The sequence below is a fragment of the Acomys russatus genome, chromosome 27 (genome assembly GCF_903995435.1).
Source record: "Acomys russatus chromosome 27, mAcoRus1.1, whole genome shotgun sequence".
In the NCBI taxonomy this organism is placed as follows: domain Eukaryota; kingdom Metazoa; phylum Chordata; class Mammalia; order Rodentia; family Muridae; genus Acomys; species Acomys russatus.
This window is the reverse complement of record NC_067163.1, coordinates 36,649,937-36,671,366: the sequence shown is the minus strand read 5'-3', so window position 1 is coordinate 36,671,366 and position 21,430 is coordinate 36,649,937. Positions and strand designations below refer to the sequence as shown.

The 21,430-nt window shown below is 46.1% G+C and overlaps 1 protein-coding gene across 1 annotated transcript in view; it reads left to right on the top strand.

The window, feature by feature from the left end:
- The window catches only part of Tenm3 (teneurin transmembrane protein 3), a 505,702-nt gene extending 484,767 nt beyond the window's left edge, over nt 1–20,935 (top strand). The window contains exons 26-29 of the mRNA XM_051169939.1: nt 9,101–9,397; nt 12,607–14,218; nt 17,304–17,434; nt 20,064–20,935. Of these exons, the coding sequence (XP_051025896.1) occupies nt 9,101–9,397; nt 12,607–14,218; nt 17,304–17,434; nt 20,064–20,819 (2,796 nt within the window). The 3' untranslated portion in view covers nt 20,820–20,935. The remainder of the gene's footprint in view (nt 1–9,100; nt 9,398–12,606; nt 14,219–17,303; nt 17,435–20,063) is intronic.
- The last annotated feature ends 495 nt before the right edge of the window (nt 20,936–21,430 follow it).

Genomic DNA, 21,430 nt, shown 5'->3' with positions numbered 1-21,430 from the left:
CACAAGAAGTCATCGGCACTCTCACACAAACACATGAGTCACAAGTGCGCGCGCACACACACACACACACACACACACACACACACACACACACACAAACAAACAATGATAGCCTTCATCAAAAAACATAAAAACCCTCATTCAGTTTGAGTTTTTCCAGCCCTGAACATCAAAGGCAATAGAATACTTATCTAGAATTCCAAAATCACAGGTTCTAGCCTCAGGCTCCCGTATTTTTAAAGTGTTGTTTTTTTGTTTATTGAACTGGGCAATATGAGGCAGTTTCAGGCAGGCATGTAATGTGCTTTGAGCATACCCCCTGCCCCCGCCCCCTCCCGTGTCTTGCTCCTTCCCATTGTTATTCCCCTTTGTTTCTCCAGCCAGCTCTGCTTCTCCCTTGATGGGATCGGTACATAAACGAATCTGTATAAACGCTAGGCACCATAAGTGAAGGAAGACACGGGACATTAGTCTTTTTGAAACGGACTAGCTCCACTTAATATGATTATCTCCAGTTGTATCCTTTTTCCTGTAGACAACATAACGTCCTTCTTTACATCTAAAATAATACAAAATCTCATTGTGTGTATGCCCACGTTGTTTTCGCCCATCCCTTTCTTGTGGCACATGCAGGTTGGTCCCATAACTCACCTGCTGTGAATAACGCTGCAGTAAACGGGCTACTGACACGAGCAGGGCAGATAGTTCCACAAACGTGAAGTACACCATAAACACATGAAAAACTGTTTCACTAGCTGTGTTAGCTTTCTGTTGCTATACCTAAAACACTATGACCAAGACAACGTTTAAAAAAAAAAAAAGCATTTAATTTAGGGCTTATGGTTCCAGAGGGTGAGAGTCCATGCCCATCACAGCAGGGAGCATGGTGGAAGACAGGCATGGTGCTGGGGCAGCAGCTGAGAGCTTGACCTTCTGATCCCCAAGCATGGTAGAGAAACAGGGAGCTAACTAGAAATGGAGTAGGCTTCTAAAACCTAAAGCCCACCCTCAGTGACACCCACCCCCCTTCCAACAAGGCCACATCTTCCCTTCCTTCCCAAACAGTTCCGCTAGCTGTGGCCCCACACAGTCAAATATCTGAGCCTATGGGGGACATTCTTATTCAGACCACCTCACTGCGTGAAAATGACACTGACTAAGGAACCAGCAAATACCCAGCATGTGGGTAAAGGGGGAGTCATCATAAACTGATGGTGGGACCATAATCTAGTCCAGCCACTGTGGAAATCAGTTTCGACTTTCCTCAAAACGGCAAAACTAGATGTAACATCTGACCCAGTCCTGGGAATCTACCCAATGGTTCCAGTTTTTCATAATAGTATATGTCATAGGCCTTCGTTTGCTTGTGCACATTACATTTATATAGAAAATAAAATAAGTAATATCATCTAGATAATAGTCACAGCATTTTATAATCTAGATAGGTTTTATATTGCTATGTTACAGACAGGAGCTTCCCTGTTCACATAGTCAATACAGGCATCAGTAAGCCAGCGTGAAAGTACATTGGAAATAAAAAGCATGGTGATACATCCCTAACCCTAACCCAGGGACCCTCAGCCACATGTGCAGAATGCTGAGTGTTTCTACCCACACAGCACATGGCTAGGAGAGAGCTGTGCGGTGTTCTGTAAAGGCCAGTGTCTGTGGGAAGAGGGAGACACTTGGTTCAAAGACAACATGGTGAGTTCCATGGCAGCCCAGGCTACACTCAGAGAAAGAGAGAGAGAGAGAGAGAGAGAGAGAGAGAGAGAGAGAGAGAGAGAGAGAGAGATCTGAAGTCCCTGGGCCTGCATCCCACTCTAAATGGAGACACCACCTATGCAGACGGAGGGAGGGAGTTGTGCACACAGGCACAAGCATTGATGTCTGTATAAACAGCAGAACCACACAGTCTCAGCAAGACAATCTAGCCAGCGTGCTCCTTTCAGACGGCCTGTTCAGTCCCACTGACAGGAGATGGCAGCCGATAGGTGTGATTGCTCTCCCAGAGACAATGCTGAGACCACAAGGGGAGGGATCTGATGGGATGAGCCCTCCTCTCTCTCTCTCTCCCCCTGTCTCTCTCTCTCTCTCTCTCTCTCTCTCTCTCTCTCTCTCTCTCTCTCTCTCTCTCTCTCCTCTCCTCTCTCTCTCTCTCGCTGCTAACTTCATTCCTCCTCTCTGGGTTCCAAGAGCAAAATCCCATGGAGAAAGTACTGGTGGGAAGGGCTGTTTGAGAACCGAACCTCGGGCCCACTGAGATGGGGCAAAGACGTGAGGTCAGGAAGCCTGCAGCCACGTGGGGCCCGAATGAGTCGGAAGGGCCGTTCTCAGCCCTCCCCTTCCTGAGGCACAGAATGTCGCCACTGTCCTTCTCAGTATTTCCTAGCAGAAGGTTCTTTTCATTTTCAAGTTGGGGGCTTAAATTTAGCTACGCGCCTGACACATGGTGGACGCTCAAATATTTATTCAGTGAATGAAGGGACGAGGAAAGACAGCCTTGCAATATGGATTGTCTGCGTTCCGCGCCATCTAGATCACCCAAGGAAAGAGATTGTGTGAGTACTGTCTGGCCTTGCTGTTGTTCACTTGCTGTAAACAAACCTAACAGTGCATTGAATGCATATAGCAGACAGGTGACTGATGGATGGGTAGCTACTTATTATACAGTGTGTTACATAAAAGAGATTAAAAAGTTAAAAAAAAAAAAAAAGGAAGGCACAAAGGAGGAAAGAGAAATTCTATTAGAAAACTAGCAAGTGCATTTTGTATGAGACAGTGCGCTGGGGACAGGAAGGATAAATACAGTACAGACACATGGAACCTGGCAGCGATGCAGAAAAGCATGACAGAATAAAGATCATTCAGTGGCTTGCTAGCTAGTAGTTACGCTTGAAAATAAAAATAGACGAGGGCTGGTGAGTTGGCTCAATCAGTAAAATACTTGCAAGCCTGAGGACCTAAGTCCCGTCCCTATAAGCCACTTTTAAAAGCCAGGCAGGGCGGCACACTTATAATCCCAGCACTGGGGAGGCAAAGACAGGCATATTCCTCAGGTTTACCAGCCAGCCAGCTAGCCTAACTGTCAATGAGAGATCCTGGTGAAAAAACAAAAATAGGTGAACACCCAGGCTATCCTCCGGCCTCCACCCACATGCACACAAACACACTCACAAATAGATGCATACGTGCATGCATGCTTGTGGTCCCATGATGGTGGTTGGTAAAGAGAAGTGGACCTGGGGCTGCGGAGATGGCTCAGTAGGTAAAGCCTGTAGGCATGAGTGAGGACCTGATTTCAGATTGCCAGAATCCGCCTAAAGGTAACTGAACACGTTGGTTAGATTAGCGCACATCTGTAAGGGCAGCATTTCTACAACAGACGTGGATTAGCACACATCTGTAACCTCAGCACTATCTACAGCAAGATGTGAAGCCGAATCGGGAGAATTCCCAAGTGCACACAGGACTATGTCCATCTTCACACACGCACATACAACACACACACACACACACACAAAACAGTTGGCCTTAAGTGCCACAGGCCAGTAATCCCAGCATTTAGGAAGGTAAAGCTAGAGAATTATGAGTTCGAGGCTAGCCTGGGCTATATAGTACAACTATCTCAAAAACAAAGTTGATATGTAACAGTTCTAAGCTTTATCCGTGCTATACTTTGAGAGCAGCCATTGCTCCAACAGCAAAATTCACGTCTTATACCTGCCCAGACTTCATGTTCAAAGAATAATCTTGGTGAATTGTGTCAAAGAGAAGCACTCCGAATCTGAGAGTCCGAAGTGTGTTTGAAGGCATACATAAATACGATAGCAGATTTGAATCTCGCCCTGCCTATCACATTTGTGTGGTATTTTAACGCAGTGTTCTGTCCTGGCATGGGATCACACATTTAGTTAGCTCTCATGACGAGTTGAGTATGGAGACACACACAGAACCATCTGTGGTGGTTGATGCTCCGACAGGCCACTGAGGAGGCTTCATGTTGTCAGCTTCATGTTGTCAGCGAGTGTGCTGGGTGATAAGCCAGCCCTCCTCTCTTCCCCCTTCTCCTCTTCTCCCGCTCTTCCTCCTCCTCCCCGACCCTCCCCCCTCCTCCCCTCCTCTCTCTCCCCTTCTTCTCTTTTACTTCCCTTTCTCCCCCTCTTCCTCCTCCCCCCCATCCTCCTCCCCCCCCAATTCTCCTCCCCTCCTCCTCTTCCTTAGCAACACTTTAGAAGAGTGTGTGGCCCAATTGTGCAGGGCTCCTCCTTTTAGGCAAATTGTTTAAGGTCATTATGAGTCGACTTCTCAAGCACTCCAGAAGGAAACGTGTAACTGTTCTCCTCTCACTGTCAGAGGACGCTATGATTAATTACAGCCATGCTAGACATAGCTATGAAAATGGAGATTTCCGTGCTTGCTTAAGGGAGATAAAGTCCATCACAGAGACAGTCACAGTGGCCCCTTAAATCGTACCCGAAACCAGGATTCACTTCAGGCAGATAGAGATTAAAGGTTAAAGGTTTTCATCTTGAGATTAGGTTCTCATTCTAGCCTCATTTTTGTCCTTGTGTGTGTGTGTGCAGGTGCGCGTGTGTGCACGTTCGCGTGGAGGCCAGAAGTGAACTTTAGGTGTTATTCCTTAGGAAACGTCCACAGGTCCTGTCCCAATGACCAGCAGCTAATTGTCTACTAGACTGGCTGTCCAGCAAGCGCCAGTGAGCATCCTGTCCCTGTTTCCCCAGGGCTAGGGTTATAAGCACATGGCAGAGTCCCCAGGGTTGTTTTTTTTTTGTTTGTTTTGTTTTTTTTAAATATGATCCTAGCAATCTGAACTCAGGTGTCCACACTTAACACAGCAATACTGACTGAGCCATTTCCCAAATCTCATAAAGCTGACATTTTTTAACTTATTTATAAAATCCCCCACTGAAACAATGTGCTTTATAAGTACAAGAAAAAGGTTTTAGAAGAGGCTTTGTTTAGGGAAACAGGACTAGGTCTCAGAGTGGACATGACCCTTGGACACTGCAGTTTGTTTATGATACCCAAAGAAGGCATACCTGAAAGGGACAGAGTAAGCAAGAGATATGACAGCATCCTTTATGTTTTTCATAACAGTAACTAATATCTGCAAACATTAAGAATGCTTAATACATTACCAGGCCATGTGGCACATTCCTGTGGCCCCAGCAACTTGGAAAGCCAAATCAGGAGAATTGCTCAAACCTAGGAGTTTGATACCTCTATAACACACACACATACATACATACATACATACACATATGCATGCACACGTACATACACACCTTGGTTTGTGTTGAAATGTGGAGAAAAAAAAATTTCCCAGCAGAAACTCATTATGTCAGCTTGAGGGCACAAGATATTACATACAGTATTTGTCTGGATAAAAAGAAAAATTAAAACATCCACCCCCCCATCGGGTCCCCTGGTGCCTCCAGATGCTCCCAGACAGTGGCATAGTTGGTATAGAGATCCACACTGTCTTGACAGTGATGACATGCTTGACTTTTATCTGGAGGAGAGAGGCTTGCTGTCATATAACCATCCTCCAACCCAAAGAAGCAAAGCCGAAGCCAATAGCAGGTTGCAGGTGAGCAAAGAGGAGTTCCAGACCCGTCTTCTGTTATTCAGCCTCCAGGCACTGGTCATCCCAGATAGGCGGCCCAGAACTCTGGTACTATAGCCGGAGGAACACTGCAGAGAGAGAAATGGGCTTAGTGAGCGCAGTAAAGAATTGAAGTACAAATTAACATGGATGCAAACTAAAATACAAACAGATGGGGCAATAATGCGGGGCAGTGCTGTGGAAACTACACAGTCTTTCATGATTATTCATGGGATGCAACGACCTAAGGATTTTTTTCTCTCTCTCTTTTTTTTTTTTTTTTTAAGACAGAAAACCTGAAATTGGGAAGGGGGGGGCACACATGCTGAGAAACCTGAAAGCCCTAACAAAACCATTTAAACTGTACAAAAACCTCTTCGCCCCCTGCCCTTTAATACAGCTTTCTTATTAACTGAGAATTTCATGCATGTGTAGAATCTATTTGATCATATCCATCCCTGGACTCCTCCCGCAAGTTCCCAGGGACCCTCCCTCCCTCTGTCTCTCCCAAGTTTGTCTTTTTTTTTTTTTTTTTTTAAATAATCCACCAAGTATATTTTGTGCTGCACATACACACACATGTGGGGCCCTGCACAGAAGTTTGGTTGACCTACCAAAGCTTCTTGCATCAAAAGCAATGCGCATAAAAGCTGAAGCACTTGATCCTGTCAGTTACCGAGTTGATCCTGTATCAAATCTTTCTACAGCTTTAAGGAAAGATGTCTGTGATACTCACCATCACTTCTTTCCAAAGCATCCTGCAAACTGCAGCAGAACTCACCTAGGCAGGGGAGCAACTGAGCAGAGGCAGTTCTTCCTCAGATGAGGGAGAGGCAGGAAGCCTCCAGCTGGCTGGTTCACAGTCCAGGAAAATCACTGAACGACAGTGCCTCGGGGAGGTCCAGTCCCGCTTCTGTATTTTCAGATGGACAAAACAGATGCGGGGGGCTTCAAAAGCCCAGCGGCAGGTTGCTCCTAGGCCTTGTCAATCTTGGAGATCAGGCTCTGGAACTCCTGGGACTTTATGTACATGCGCGTGAGCGCGCACACAGGCCACATAGACCTTGATACGCACAAATGTCTGCCACGATATAATGTAGTGGTTTTCTTCCTCCTTATAAACCCTATCTGAAGGGACAGAAAATGCAGGGTCACTTCACCTCACACTGCCTTCTGCCCTTTCTCATTATTTGTAAATCCCCTCTTTGAAGTATTTTCCCCAAATGCTCATTCTTTTAAGACTTACACCACACCTCTCCATGGACTTCACACCTCCCCCCTTGAACAGTAATTAGAAAAGTTTAGGCTTAAAGAAATAGTTCTGCTTGGAGTGCAACTAATATCAGCGATAGAATTCAAAAGCTAATTTTAGCACAGGTTTTACACAAATGTACATGTATGGCATATACATACCTATGCATGCATCTGTTGTGGTTTAAAGTGATGTATTAGGGTATCTGAGTGACAATGGGTGCATTTGTGGTGGCAAATCCCCAGTCAGCCTAACTGGAACAGGATCTTCTGACTGAAGCATACCCCTGGATGTTTCCATAGACAATTAACTGAAGAGGGGAAAAAGCCTACCCTTCATCCCTGTGGGTTGAACAAAAAGTGGAGATGAGAAATTGAGCCTCATCCCACCATTATTTCTTTCCACTTCCTGACTCCCTCCACTGTATTCTTTCATCCTCGATTGACTGAACATACTTGAACTGTGAGCCAAAGTCAGTCCTGCCATCCTTAAGTTATTCTTTCAGTAAAAGTGACAAGAGAACTAAGATGGTATGTAAATACAGGTGTTACAGATGTGAACATTGTGTGTGTGGGGGGGTGTTTATAGAGAAAGGTAATGTGTGTTTTATTTTGTTTTCTGTTGCTATAACAGAATGTCTGACACTGGGTTGTTTACAATGGAAAAGAGGTTTATTTTAGTCAGCCATCCTAGAAATCCAAAACCATAACAGCAACATCTGCTTGGGTTGTGTGAAAAACCTCAAGGCAGGAAAGCAGAAGAACAAATGCTTAGAAAGGGACAAAGAATCCACCTATGAGAACCAAACCTTGAGAGAACAAATCATTTCCCCTGAGGACTATTTCAATCTTTTGAAACATGAGACTCCCTTCAAGGCTCCACCTCCTACCAGCCACATCTGAGCTGGGAGCCTAAGTCCTCTCCATGCGTGGTCTGTGGTTGGTGCATCAGTCTCCACAGATCAGGGTGTAAAGTAAATAAATTTTTTTTTAATTAATTTTAACTAAAAGAAAAAAGGCTCTGCCTCCTTACCCTGTTATATTGGCAACTAAATTTTATCCTAGGTTTTGGCAAAACAAACCACATACATATATATAGTTGTAGATATTTATAGTTAAACATATAAAATCAGTCACCTCACCTCAAGATGTTCAGTTGTCAATTCTAAAAGTTCTCCTTAAAATGTGGTCATGCAACATCGAGGTTGTGCCATTTAATTTCTAACAACGTAAACATCTATTGAGAATTTTGGTGCATACCGACTGCCATCCCCACAAAGGTTCCATAGAAGGCCTGAGCAAGAGTTCACTCTGCAAACCCTGTCAGCTACTTGCAAAGTAGAGTGTCATCAGCACCTCGCTTGCAGTGCAGTGGTGAGTGCTGGCTCGTGTGTGTATAAGTCTCGCACCACAGCCAGTAACAGCCAGATTTCATCAGAGACCCTGGACATGGCAAGCAGCCATGAAAAGACCAATTGTCACGATACGATGCTAGGTTTATAATTTAAGCACAATGTCCAGACTGTTGGATATGTGGTAGGAAAGAACTCTAAAGTCTTGGCCAGCTACCCAGATGTTATCAAAAGAAAACAACACTCTAAAAAATTGTGACTTTTCAGTACTGGGCCCAAAGCAATGATCATGTTGTAACCTCCTGCTAGTTCAACTCATTAATAATTTACAGTAATGTGGGCTCCAACTTCTACTTAACTGCGCTTCAAAGGGTTAGAGTCACATTTACCACTGTTTTATTTAATGTAGCCATGATTAATTCACTAAGTGATTATTTTTTTTTTCTTTGTCCTTTTGGGGGAGGAACTTGACATGATTACACAGCGTGTAGTGTTTATCACTAGAAGAGAAAATCTTTAAAGCAAGCACATTTTGAGCAATATATATATATATATAATCTCTCTCTCTCTCTCTCTCTCTCTCTCTCTCTCTCTCTCTCTCTCTCTCTCTCATCTCTCATCTCTCGCTTTTAGTTTACAAAATTTAGAAATGGTTTTGGACAAATGCCAGACTATCTTTCTGCTTAATCAAGCCTTGTGAAAGAATAGTTAATGTATTACCTTGTCCTCTATGTAAGAATTGGCTAAATTAATTTACTGACAAAGAGAATTGATCGCCACAAACCACGTTTTTAAACAATACTGGGGACTCTGCTGAGTGGGAAGCGACAAGCCCTGGAATAATTTGACCTTGCTTTGTTGATAACAGGTCAATGGGCGAAACCTGCTTTCGGTTGACTTTGATCGGACTACCAAGACGGAGAAGATCTATGACGACCACCGGAAATTTCTCCTGAGGATCGCTTATGACACCTCGGGCCACCCGACTCTCTGGCTGCCTAGTAGCAAGCTGATGGCCGTCAACGTCACCTACTCATCCACTGGTCAGATTGCCAGCATCCAGAGAGGCACCACCAGTGAAAAAGTGGATTATGACGGCCAGGGGAGGATTGTGTCTCGCGTCTTCGCTGATGGGAAAACGTGGAGTTACACGTACTTAGAAAAGGTATGCCTGTGTTCTGGTGTTCAGATAGCAGGATTAGCATTTTCCAACAGTCACCCAGAGCACCACGAGAAGAAGAAACAGCAACACATGACTGCGTTCCATTTATTATTCTAAGTATCGCTGTGGCAGTCGCAGGGGTGCAGGCTGATGAATTTCTGTATTAGTGGAGTAGTTTCGCCTTAGTTAAGTTCTACTATCTGAGACCCTTTTAAGTGATTTATGCTGCAAACAAACAAGCGCTAACGCTATCCACCTGCCAAGCTCATACACTGACAACATTCACAAATTAGACCCAGAGCTTGCAAGTCATTTGTAAATAATTTCTGCTCCGGCTCTTTCATTTAAGAGAGAGCTTGCATTAGCACAGTTAAAACTGTCAGTTGTGTGGTGTCCCTGGCACGGCTTCAGCATAACCATAAAAAGCATGGAGGGCCTATTTATGCATTATTAACCAGAAGAGGCTATTTTCCTAGAAAGCCATACTTTCAGATACTGTGTGCTGTCTCTCTTTCATTTGCATGTAAGAGATAAGCATCAAAACTTGGGCTCTTTCCCATTCTTCAGATCTGTACACAGTGCCACAAATGGAGATTTTTAGAGCTACACATGTGCAAAGAGCTAAGCTGTACGCTGTGCAGCCCGAGGTTGGGGCCAGGGTCAAGAGGAAGGGCAGGGGGATGGGGGACAGGGATGGGACAGGACTGTTCCCTATAACTCCCTTCTTAAGGAGTAGTCTCCACCAAAGAGCCTTTTTCTCGGATGTTCCCTGTGCCTCTGCGACAAGCATCAGCCAGAGAAGATGAGCTGGCTTTGAGCTCTTACATGCCCCCGGTCCTACAGTGCTGGATTCCCAATTACATGGCGCCTAAGTTACAGCCTCAACCCTTGATGTTCACTGCCTCCAACTGTCTGGATGTTAAAAGTTATATGTAGAAGCATTTGTCCTCCGGAGCAATTATGGGCCGTGCAGACCATGCAGTATTCACCTCAGCAGTTCTCTACCAGAGATGCGCTACAGAACCCCTCAGTCTAAGCCTAACCCTTTACGCGTGAGCCTATCTCACAGGCCCCTGAGCCAGAGGCAGAGCTCAAGGGAGGATGCTCCAACCTTAAGGCAGCCTACCAACTCTGAATGCCTCCAGCGAGGATCCTCCTGGCCAGACTGCATCTCCTCTCCTTAGAAGAGACTCACTCTGGGCTATGGGCTGGACCTGTTAGATTACAAAATCCTTCCATCCCCCGTCATCGCACTCCAGACATTGAGCAGCTGTTTGGAGAAGTGACTGGAACATTTACTCCATTTAGACTAAATACATCACAGGGCATAGTAATAGAAATCCCCAGGCCCCCGCAGAATAGGAGCTGCCCTAATGTGGCTCCCAGCATTTAAAGGGAAGCAAAGAGGCCATTGTTGGTTATACGCACGTTCACAAAGTGACAAACGTGGTTATGGAAGTCATTTTCATGCGCGTGTGAAGATCAGAAAAGCTACCGGGACCTTCCTCATTACCTCTCAGGTTCCTCAAATCCTCCTGGACTGTATTTGCTTCCTAACTAGACAGACACCCTAAACCCAGACGTGTCCATAGCCAGACAGGTAATAGCTTCACTAATTGCCATCAAGTACAACTCTTAATGCCTGCGAAGCTAATGCCCATGGAGGGCAGTTGTTCAAGCCTTCCTCAGAAAAATACAAGCCATGTCTTAGTCAGCTTTCTGTTATTGTGACAAAATGCCTGAGGTGATAACCTACTCAGAAGAAAGATCTTTTTAGCTCTCATCTTCAGAGGACTCAATCCACCATGACTTGACTCCACTGTTGTAGGGTCTGTGCTGAGGTGAAATATGAGGGAGCGTGTGTCATACGAAGTCATGCAAGGAAGACATGAGGGTTCTAGTGTCCCCTTCAAAGGCATGCTCCCAAGGACATAATTTAAAAGTGTCACTACTTCCAAGTAGTACCACAGGCTGGTGACCGAATCATTAACGTATGGTCTTTGGGAGACATTTCCAAACCATAAAAACCTACATCTAAAAATGTTCCCTGCTCAAGCCGGGCGTGGTGGCACATGCCTTTGATCCCAGCACTCGGGAGGCAGAGGCAAGGGGATGGATCATTGTGAGTTCGAGGTCAGCCTGGCCTACAAAGCAAGTCCAGGACAGCCAAGATAACATAGAGAAACCGTGTCTCGGGGGCGGGGGGGGGTGGAATTTCCCTGCTCATGGCAGGAGAAGAACGTCTTTGTGAACCAAAGTCATATGAACCACTTTTTTAACAGAGTAGGAAATGAAAGAAACAAGTCTTGACAAAAGATTATTATGCGTTTCCTTGTCACAGGAAACGTTATCTCAGGAGGAACCACCCCAGGCCTGCATTACAGTTAGGCCTTGCTCAGCCTCCCTCACTTGACAAGCTGGTGCCATCTGTCTTTCTGTAGTTAACCTGGGTTGGGGCATGGGGGGATAGAGATTGTTTTTATTTGTATTCTTTTTTTCTTTCTTTCTTTCATAATTTAATACCAACACTTAACAGAAGCCATTATGGTAGCACCCAAAGTGCAATTCAGATTTGTTGTCTGCCAAAGGAATTACTGAAAGCTAAACTTGCCTGTACAGATCCCAGAGGTAGACACCATGCCTAAATCCATATTTCTATGAAGGGCATTTTCGACTCTGAATCACTGCACAGCTAATTTAGCCTTGTTTGTTGACAGTGACGCTTTATGTACACACTATCCATTTTAGGCTAATTTTATGTCTCTTCTGAATAAATAATATTTTGGCTTTGTTCCTCCCCCAGATACATAGGAAATTAAAACCTGATTTGAGTGGCTCTTCAGTCAAATGAGGGGGAAAGCCACCTTTGTAAATAATTGCTAATTACAGATAGGATTGCACTTCCCCTCTGCTATTTTCCCCCTTGAAATAGTGTCTCGTGCCTGCATTATGACTTCTCCAAGTCCATTGACAATCTGCTGGTTGGCTGGGAACGCCTGAAAAAAAGAATGACACAATCACGCCAAGCAGCACATTGTGAATCTTAAGCCACTAATTGCAGACCCCGTCACAATTAAGCATCTAAGCCAATTAGGCAGGGAGTCGTTAACACCATGTAAGGTCAAGGACAACTCAGTTAAAAATGGAAACCATTTTCTCTGGCGGAATGTCTCCGTGTGTTTGTGGTCACTGAGTCTATGTTCTCTCCACAGTCCATGGTCCTTCTGCTCCACAGCCAGCGGCAGTATATCTTCGAATACGATATGTGGGACCGCCTATCCGCCATCACCATGCCCAGTGTGGCTCGCCACACCATGCAGACCATCCGGTCCATTGGCTACTACCGCAACATATACAACCCCCCGGAAAGCAATGCCTCTGTCATCACAGACTACAACGAGCAAGGGCTGCTCCTGCAAACAGCTTTCCTGGGAACAAGTCGGAGGGTCTTATTCAAGTACAGAAGGCAGACCAGGCTGTCGGAAATTTTATACGATAGCACAAGAGTCAGCTTTACCTATGATGAGACAGCAGGGGTCCTGAAAACAGTAAACCTTCAGAGTGATGGTTTTATTTGCACCATTAGATACAGGCAAATTGGCCCCCTGATTGACAGGCAGATTTTCCGCTTTAGTGAGGATGGAATGGTGAATGCAAGATTTGACTACAGCTACGACAACAGCTTTCGGGTGACCAGCATGCAGGGTGTCATCAATGAAACGCCGCTGCCCATCGATCTATACCAGTTTGATGACATTTCCGGCAAAGTTGAGCAGTTCGGAAAATTTGGAGTTATATACTATGACATCAACCAGATCATTTCCACAGCCGTAATGACTTACACGAAGCACTTTGACGCCCATGGCCGCATCAAGGAGATCCAGTATGAGATATTCAGGTCCCTCATGTACTGGATTACAATTCAATACGATAACATGGGCCGGGTGACCAAGAGAGAGATTAAAATAGGGCCCTTTGCCAACACTACCAAATACGGTTATGAATATGACGTTGATGGACAGCTCCAAACAGTTTACCTAAACGAAAAGATCATGTGGCGCTACAGCTATGACCTGAACGGCAACCTCCATCTGCTGAACCCCAGCAGCAGCACGCGCTTGACGCCTCTGCGCTACGACCTGCGGGACAGAATCACCCGGCTGGGCGACGTTCAGTACCGGCTTGATGAAGACGGCTTCCTGCGTCAGAGGGGCACAGAAATCTTTGAATACAGCTCCAAGGGGCTTCTGACTCGAGTCTACAGTAAAGGCAGCGGCTGGACTGTAATCTATCGCTATGATGGCCTGGGAAGGCGTGTTTCGAGCAAAACCAGTCTGGGGCAGCACCTTCAGTTTTTTTACGCTGACCTGACGTACCCAACTAGGATTACTCATGTCTACAACCATTCGAGTTCAGAAATCACCTCCCTCTACTACGATCTCCAGGGACACCTTTTTGCCATGGAGATCAGCAGCGGGGATGAGTTCTACATCGCCTCAGATAACACCGGGACGCCTCTGGCTGTTTTCAGTAGCAACGGGCTTATGCTAAAACAGATCCAGTACACTGCCTACGGTGAGATCTACTTTGACTCCAACATTGACTTTCAGCTGGTAATTGGATTCCACGGAGGCTTGTACGACCCGCTCACCAAACTAATCCACTTTGGAGAGAGAGATTATGACATTTTGGCAGGACGGTGGACAACGCCGGACATTGAAATCTGGAAAAGAATCGGAAAGGACCCGGCTCCTTTTAACCTGTATATGTTCCGGAATAACAATCCTGCAAGCAAAATCCATGATGTGAAAGACTACATCACAGGTGAGGTGGCTTTTTTTTTTTCCCCCTTCCCAATCGCTAAATTACTATTACCATTTTATTAATACACAAAGTAACTAGACTTGACCTTTTGGAGGGATTCATGTCTCTAAGGATCCTTAGAGAAAGCACAAAGAGAAAATGAAATACAGTTACTTCCTCCTCTGCCTGACTGCTCAAGGCCATGGTTTCTAAAATGACGTAGAATTCAATCATCTAAGGAATGAAGGGGAGAGAGCAGAAAACACGCTAAATTCAGATTCCAAAAATTGAATACCACTCTCATCTTATGTCCGCAACGCTGGGGGCCTTACAATCTAATTTTTTTGTTTTTTGTTTTTTGTTTTTTGTTTTTTTTTTTTTTCCTCCAGTCTCAGTTGCTGAATTGCTTAGTTCACTTTCTGTCCTTACAACAAAATTTCCAAGATAATCACTCACAAAGAGGAAAGGTTTATTAGGACTCTGCAGGGCGGTCCCATTGGCCCCAGGGCTTCTGGCTGAGGCAGGATGTTGTAGGCGGAGTACATGGGGAGCGAGCCAATCACGTTATCAGCCAGGAAGCTGTGGGGCGGGGCAGAAAAAGAGATTGGAGTCCGGTAATCGCCTTCAAGGGCGAACCCCAGTGATGTAAAGACCGCTCACGTTCTTCACCTCTCTAGGGTTCTACCACCTCCCAGCTGCACCTTTAACAACCCAAGAACCACGCTTTAACAAATACAGATGTGGAGGCACTGAGCGTCTGGTCAGTGGCCTTCACATGAAATGGGGTGACACTGTCTGCCATAAAATATAAGAGTGTGGAGAATTAATTCTGCACCAAACAGTAACTAAGTCACAAACACATACTGCTGGGTTTCCCCGAGTCCGTGGTGGGAAATGTGTGTACACAATTATAATGTAAATAATCCATGTGGGGAAAAAAAAACTACACAGCGTGACACCTTGTCTCATCCCTGAGAGATGCCTCACACCCTCCTCAGGACCATCACCCCAGGACAGTAATGGAGCACTTAGTCAGAGGCCCTACCTGGTTTCTCTTCTCAGTTGTCTCCTAACATGGTGACACCGCTAGCAACCACAGTAACTTCAACACTAATACGGAATCCCGTCCAGACTATCAAATGAGAGTCTTTCTAAAGGTCGGTCCCTGTGACCCTTTTGGTGAAGGAAACTGTGAAGAGTCGGGGTGCTCTTCTGCCACCACAGGAGCCTGTGATAAAACACAGACAGCCTCTGCCTGCTCTGGTCCCCCTCACTGAACTGCCTTCTTCCATCCTCTCCTTCAAGAATGTTAGGTCCTCCAGCCTTCCATGCGTGGCTTATACTGCCGTCATCTGACTTTCTGTTCTCTCCGGTTGTTTTTGGTTTGCGGTTATCCTCCCTTGTTTTGGCTTGTGCTGGATGCGCCATCGAGCCTGCATCTCTTCCAGTTGAGCACGCGAGGCACACCAAGACGTTCTTCCGTTCCTTAGGATGGGTGTCAGAAATGCTACCCCTGTTGATGTCACATCTGCTTTCCAACTTCGCAAATGACACAGAGCTTTTCCTAACTCCCTTCCACGTGGCCAGATCTGCGTCCCTTCCTTCCCCTTCACCCACACCTCAGTCAGCGACACCCCGTGGTGTTGTGTCCGCATTCCAAACCCCACTTTCTTGGTGGTGCCTTTCAATACTAAAGACTCTGGTTCTCACATAAGCACACGCTGTTCAGAGTACAAGAAACTCTGCTCTCAATACGTCAACATTTGGGAGACAGAATGCACCCCTAAACATAAGCCCCCCCCATAGTCATATATGCACTATCACAGGAAAGGTTAACACTTTGCATCCTCTGTGAACCCTATGGAGATTTCTCCCCAACACACACACACACACACACACACACACACACACACACACACACACACAAACACACACCATTTAACAGAGAGAACACCACTGATTTTGTAGCCACGTGACACCTGGACAAAGGACCTGCCAGCCTGGCAGTGAGGTGAGAGTTTGTGCCCTAGAGAAGGAAATGGGAAGCAAGCAGCTCTCCATCACTCCGACAGGCAGTTTACCACTGGTTATTTGAGGGGTGCTGACAGGGGCTGACTGAACGAGTGGAAAGCCCACAGCTCCTGAATTCATCTTCTCCTAGCAGCGTGGACTGCAGGGAATGCCACTGCAGCACTTTCCGAAAAACATCAAAAGAGAGAAGGAACAGCATAAAATATATTAGGTGAAATGCAATTTCAAATCTTCCAGCAATGTGCTTAATATATAAAATAATCTACACCCAACTGTACTCATAAAGCGGCAAGCCTGCTGAGTGGCTCCGTAAATCATAACCTCCAGAAGAGAATAAAGGCCTTATTCTTTGCTTAATGGCTTTTGGAGGCACGTGGCAATATTTGAAAAATACCATTTTTAAAGGTTTCCATGTTCTCCCCCCCCCCCCAAAAAGTTAGTCTCCACCTGTGCGCAGCCAGCCTTTGAAGTCAGAGCTAGGGTAAGCAGTGTGTCAGAGCCCTCGGCCAGGGCTGCCAGCTCCTAGCCATCATCTTTGATTAAGAATCAACTGTTCATTTTCATACCCTCAGACTAGGGGTTTTGACTAATAGAAAAAATAGGTGTAGGTGGTAGAAGTATTTTTTGCCCGGGTTCTCTTGAGGGCCCATCACACAGCCTCTATTGACAACCAGCCTTTGCTAACTACAAACTTCATTTGTTTTCTACATCTGCGTCTTGGATGCTCACACAGCTGAGCGTTGCTACTGCCGCTTTTATCACTATTACTGGCACGGGATGCAATTTTGCACTTCTGACAGTGTATCTACCCTGTCTAAGTGAGCATCTATTACCCTCCGTTTTCTGCAGCATTTGCCGTAGTTCTGCTGCAGAAGTTACTGTCTACATGTCTAAAAATAGACAGTGGGTTTAAAATGGTAGGAGGGAGGCAAACATGAGCTTCTTTGCAGATGATTATTTGTGAAGGGGTGTGTGTGTGTGTGTGTGTGTGTGTGTGTTTAAAGGTAAGGATGTAAATTCGTTAAATCGCCCAGTGAACTCTTCACACCTTTGACTCCGCATGTGCTCCCCCTAGATGTTAACAGCTGGCTGGTGACATTCGGCTTCCATCTGCACAATGCTATTCCTGGATTTCCTGTTCCCAAATTTGATTTAACAGAACCTTCGTACGAACTTGTAAAGAGTCAACAGTGGGACGACATGCCGGTAAGAACCAGAAAGCAGAAGGAAGAGAACATGGTAGAGGGCATAGTTGTGTCTTGCTTACCGAGATTTCAAGGAACTACCCTTATGAAAGCTGTCCCCAAAACAGATTTTGTTCTCCCTTTTCTTCTCTCTTTTTTTCCCCACACTTTTGAGGAAGGAACAATGACAGTTCTCCTGCATTTCTGTTCAGCGTGATAGAGGCCTCTTAAACAGGGCAAATCTGTTTCTAGGTAATGCTAATAAAAGCATCGAAATACACTATGAAAAGGTAATAAAATGCAGAAGCCTGTGTTTTTGTGTAGGGCTTCTACAGAGAACCCCAGGAAAAAAGCATTTATGGCACCTGGGAGCTGAGGGCCAGATTCAATAAACAGGAGAACGGGGATTCAGATTTCAAATTAGCAGCCCACAAACAGTGCCACAACAGCGTTTGCAGAAAAACAAAAATAAAATAAAAATGTCCTCTAGTAAAGCTCTGTCTGCGAGCAGGTGTTCATAGAGTTTTCCTGAAAAATAACAGATCAGGAGGCCTGACCCCATTGCGAGAAATAAACTAAGAAATAGAATGGGAAATTGCGGAGTCAAAACTGCCGTGTCAGGAAGTAGCTCTTTAACTCCCATGGTTCAGAGCTCAGAAAAGAATCCATAACAAAACACCGGGACTCCTAGCTCAGAGCAGGAACAATTAGAGATCAAGAAACTAGGTTACCTCTTAATGCTAAGCAAAGTGCGGAGTTCCTAGGAAACATAGTCCCGCCTGGAGCAACTTCCTACCACTTTCATGAACACAAAAGGGCAGTCACGACTAAGACACGCAAGTACACACATGGCACGGACAGTGCTCAGAGATACATTTTTCTGATAAAGTTTCATTCTTAACATAAATAAACTGTCTCATTGGCGTCTTGATTTAATAAGCAAAATCCATCAAGCTTCTGGGGTCTGGAAGCCATTTTAACATTGCTTCCTTCCCCCCCCCCCCCCCCCAAGATTTTTTTTTAAGCTGCATCTACAGAGGTGTGCATCTGTGAGTTGCAGGTCCAGAAGAGGGTATAGGATCCCCCTGGAAATGGAGCTACAGGCAGTTGTGAGCCATCAGATGTTGGTGCCAGGAACCTAACTCCAGTCCTGTGCAAGAGCAGTGTGCTCTTAACCCATAAGGCTTCTCTCCAGTCTCCATTTTTACATTTCTAACTGCAGCTGTATCTGCCACTGACAAAGTGCCTCGAAGACACACCAAAGCCTCCTAACACATTTGAGCGTGCACGTCTTAACTGTATGACTTCCCAAGATGTCTGAAAGCACTTCAGTCTTCTGGTTCAGATGGACACGCCAACTTTTTTCCTAGGCTGGAGTTCTCTGTTAAGAAAAGCGCACCCTAAGGACAGTGTAGGGAATCACACGGAGACATTGGGCAGCCTCCCTGGTGCAGGAGGAAAAGGAGGGTGTTTAAGTGCTGCAAATGAAACAGGTGTTTCCATTGGGCTAGACAGACTTCTGCTGACATAAGAAATGGCTGGGTTAGAATAACACAAACGGGGCTGGAGAGATGGCTCAGTGGTTAAGAGCACTACCTGCTCTTCCAAAGATCCTGAGTTCAATTCCCAGCAACCACATGGTGGCTCACAACCATCTATAATGAGATCTGATGCCCTCTTCTGGCCTGCAGGTGTACATGCAGACAGAACACTGCATACATAATAATAAATAAATCTTTAAAAAAAAAAATTACACACACACACACACACACTCCAGTTTCAAGCAGATGGTCCAGTCTCTATATCTGCATAAGATACTTGTTTTCCAAAGTTTAAGCACTCAGGCCTTGCTAGTCCACAGGCCACGCACACCTGCACATTTCAGTTACCAGTTACACTGGTGACTCTCAGCCAAAACTGTGTTCCAGGGGACAAGAGGCACAGGGGACTTACAGCACAGCCATTTCAAAGTGTCTAAGAACCTGGTGACTCCAGCCCTTTCTCTCTGTCCGCGGCTTTCTCCAAAGCATCCCAAGAGAAAGCTACTGCCTCAGGCCTGGTGGAGCGGTTTGAGAATAAAGCTAGGAATTATAAGATGAAAGCTAATAATATGAATAGTTTGCCTGCCTTGGGAAACTAAAAAGGCTGCCAGAGATATGTGAGATGTCCTTTAAATTTTTTTCATGCATTTTTATTTTGTGCAAAAACATATACCCCACGCGACAGCACATGTGTCAGAGGACAATTTGGTCAGGCTTAGCAGTAGGCACCTTTATCCAATGAGCCAGCCAATAAACTCCCTTTTTGAACATTTTAAACACTAGTAGAATCGCCACGAGGGAAGGAAATGTCATTCCATCCTGGCATTCTAATCCCTATATAGCCCAAGGAGTTGTGGGTAAAGACGTCTGCACCTCCACTCAGACCTGTTTTGTTTGCTTGTTAGTTGGGGTTTGGTTTTCTGGGGTAGGAACTCACCGTGCGGCCAAGGGTGGCCCTGAGCCTCCTCCCTCCACCTCCCCGCGGCTCGGGGAGGGGGCGGTTTATTTGTGATCAAGAATGGGGAAGTCGCCAGCAAGCATGGCTCCCACCAACCAGGATCTCCACAGGGATGTTCTTTCAATCTCCCTTCTCTTGTGTTTGCTTCTCAGCCCATCTTTGGAGTTCAGCAGCAAGTGGCAAGGCAAGCCAAGGCCTTCCTGTCCCTGGGGAAGATGGCCGAGGTGCAGGTGAGCAGACGCAAGGCAGGCGGCGAGCAGTCGTGGCTGTGGTTCGCCACGGTCAAGTCGCTCATCGGCAAGGGCGTCATGCTGGCCGTGAGCCAAGGGCGCGTGCAGACCAACGTGCTCAACATCGCCAACGAGGACTGCATCAAGGTGGCAGCGGTGCTCAACAACGCCTTCTACCTGGAGAACCTGCACTTCACCATCGAGGGCAAGGACACGCACTACTTCATCAAGAGCACCACACCCGAGAGCGACTTGGGCACGCTGCGGTTGACGAGCGGCCGCAAGGCGCTGGAGAATGGCATCAATGTCACGGTGTCTCAGTCCACCACGGTGGTGAACGGCAGGACTCGCAGGTTCGCTGACGTGGAGATGCAGTTCGGCGCGCTGGCGCTGCACGTGCGCTACGGCATGACGCTAGACGAGGAGAAGGCGCGCATCCTGGAGCAGGCGCGACAGCGCGCTCTCGCCCGGGCCTGGGCGCGCGAGCAGCAGCGCGTGCGCGACGGCGAGGAGGGCGCGCGCCTCTGGACGGAGGGCGAGAAGCGGCAGCTGCTGAGCGCAGGCAAGGTGCAGGGCTACGATGGGTACTATGTACTGTCGGTGGAGCAGTACCCGGAGCTGGCCGACAGCGCCAACAACATCCAGTTCCTGCGACAAAGTGAGATCGGCAAGAGGTAACCCCTGGGCCACCCCTGCGCAGATTCTCCTGTAGCACAATCCGAACGGGACTCTCCAAAGAGCCTTCCAGAATGACACTGCTCTGCAGACACACACACCACATACACACATGCAACACAAACCAGAAACAAGGACAGCTTTTTCTGAATGACCTTAAAGGTGATCGGCTTTAAAGAATATGTTTACATACGCATATCGCTGCACTCATTTGGACTGGAAGTATGAGAAGAGAAAAAAAAGCATTAAAAAGGCAATATTTTGCCTTGGCCCTCTATACCTTCGAGGCACTGTATTTAACTAAGGTTCAAAAGAAAAAGAAAAAAAAGAAAAAATGCGTACAGTGTTTCCAGATATACTGAATTGTCGACCTTTGCTTACAGGAAGTAATCTCTACTTAGGATGTGATATATAGAGATCTGTTCATTTTAAAATGTGGGGCAAAGTTATTGTTTATAGAACCCAGCTGCTTTCCTGTGCTGCTTTGTAAAAAGGACATTGGCACAAGGGACGTCTGCCTGGGCGGGGATTCTACTAACAAGGCTCGCCCTGGGAGGGAAAAACTGACCAATACAATCCTTGTCACTGATAAGCAAAGGAGACCCTGATTTTTT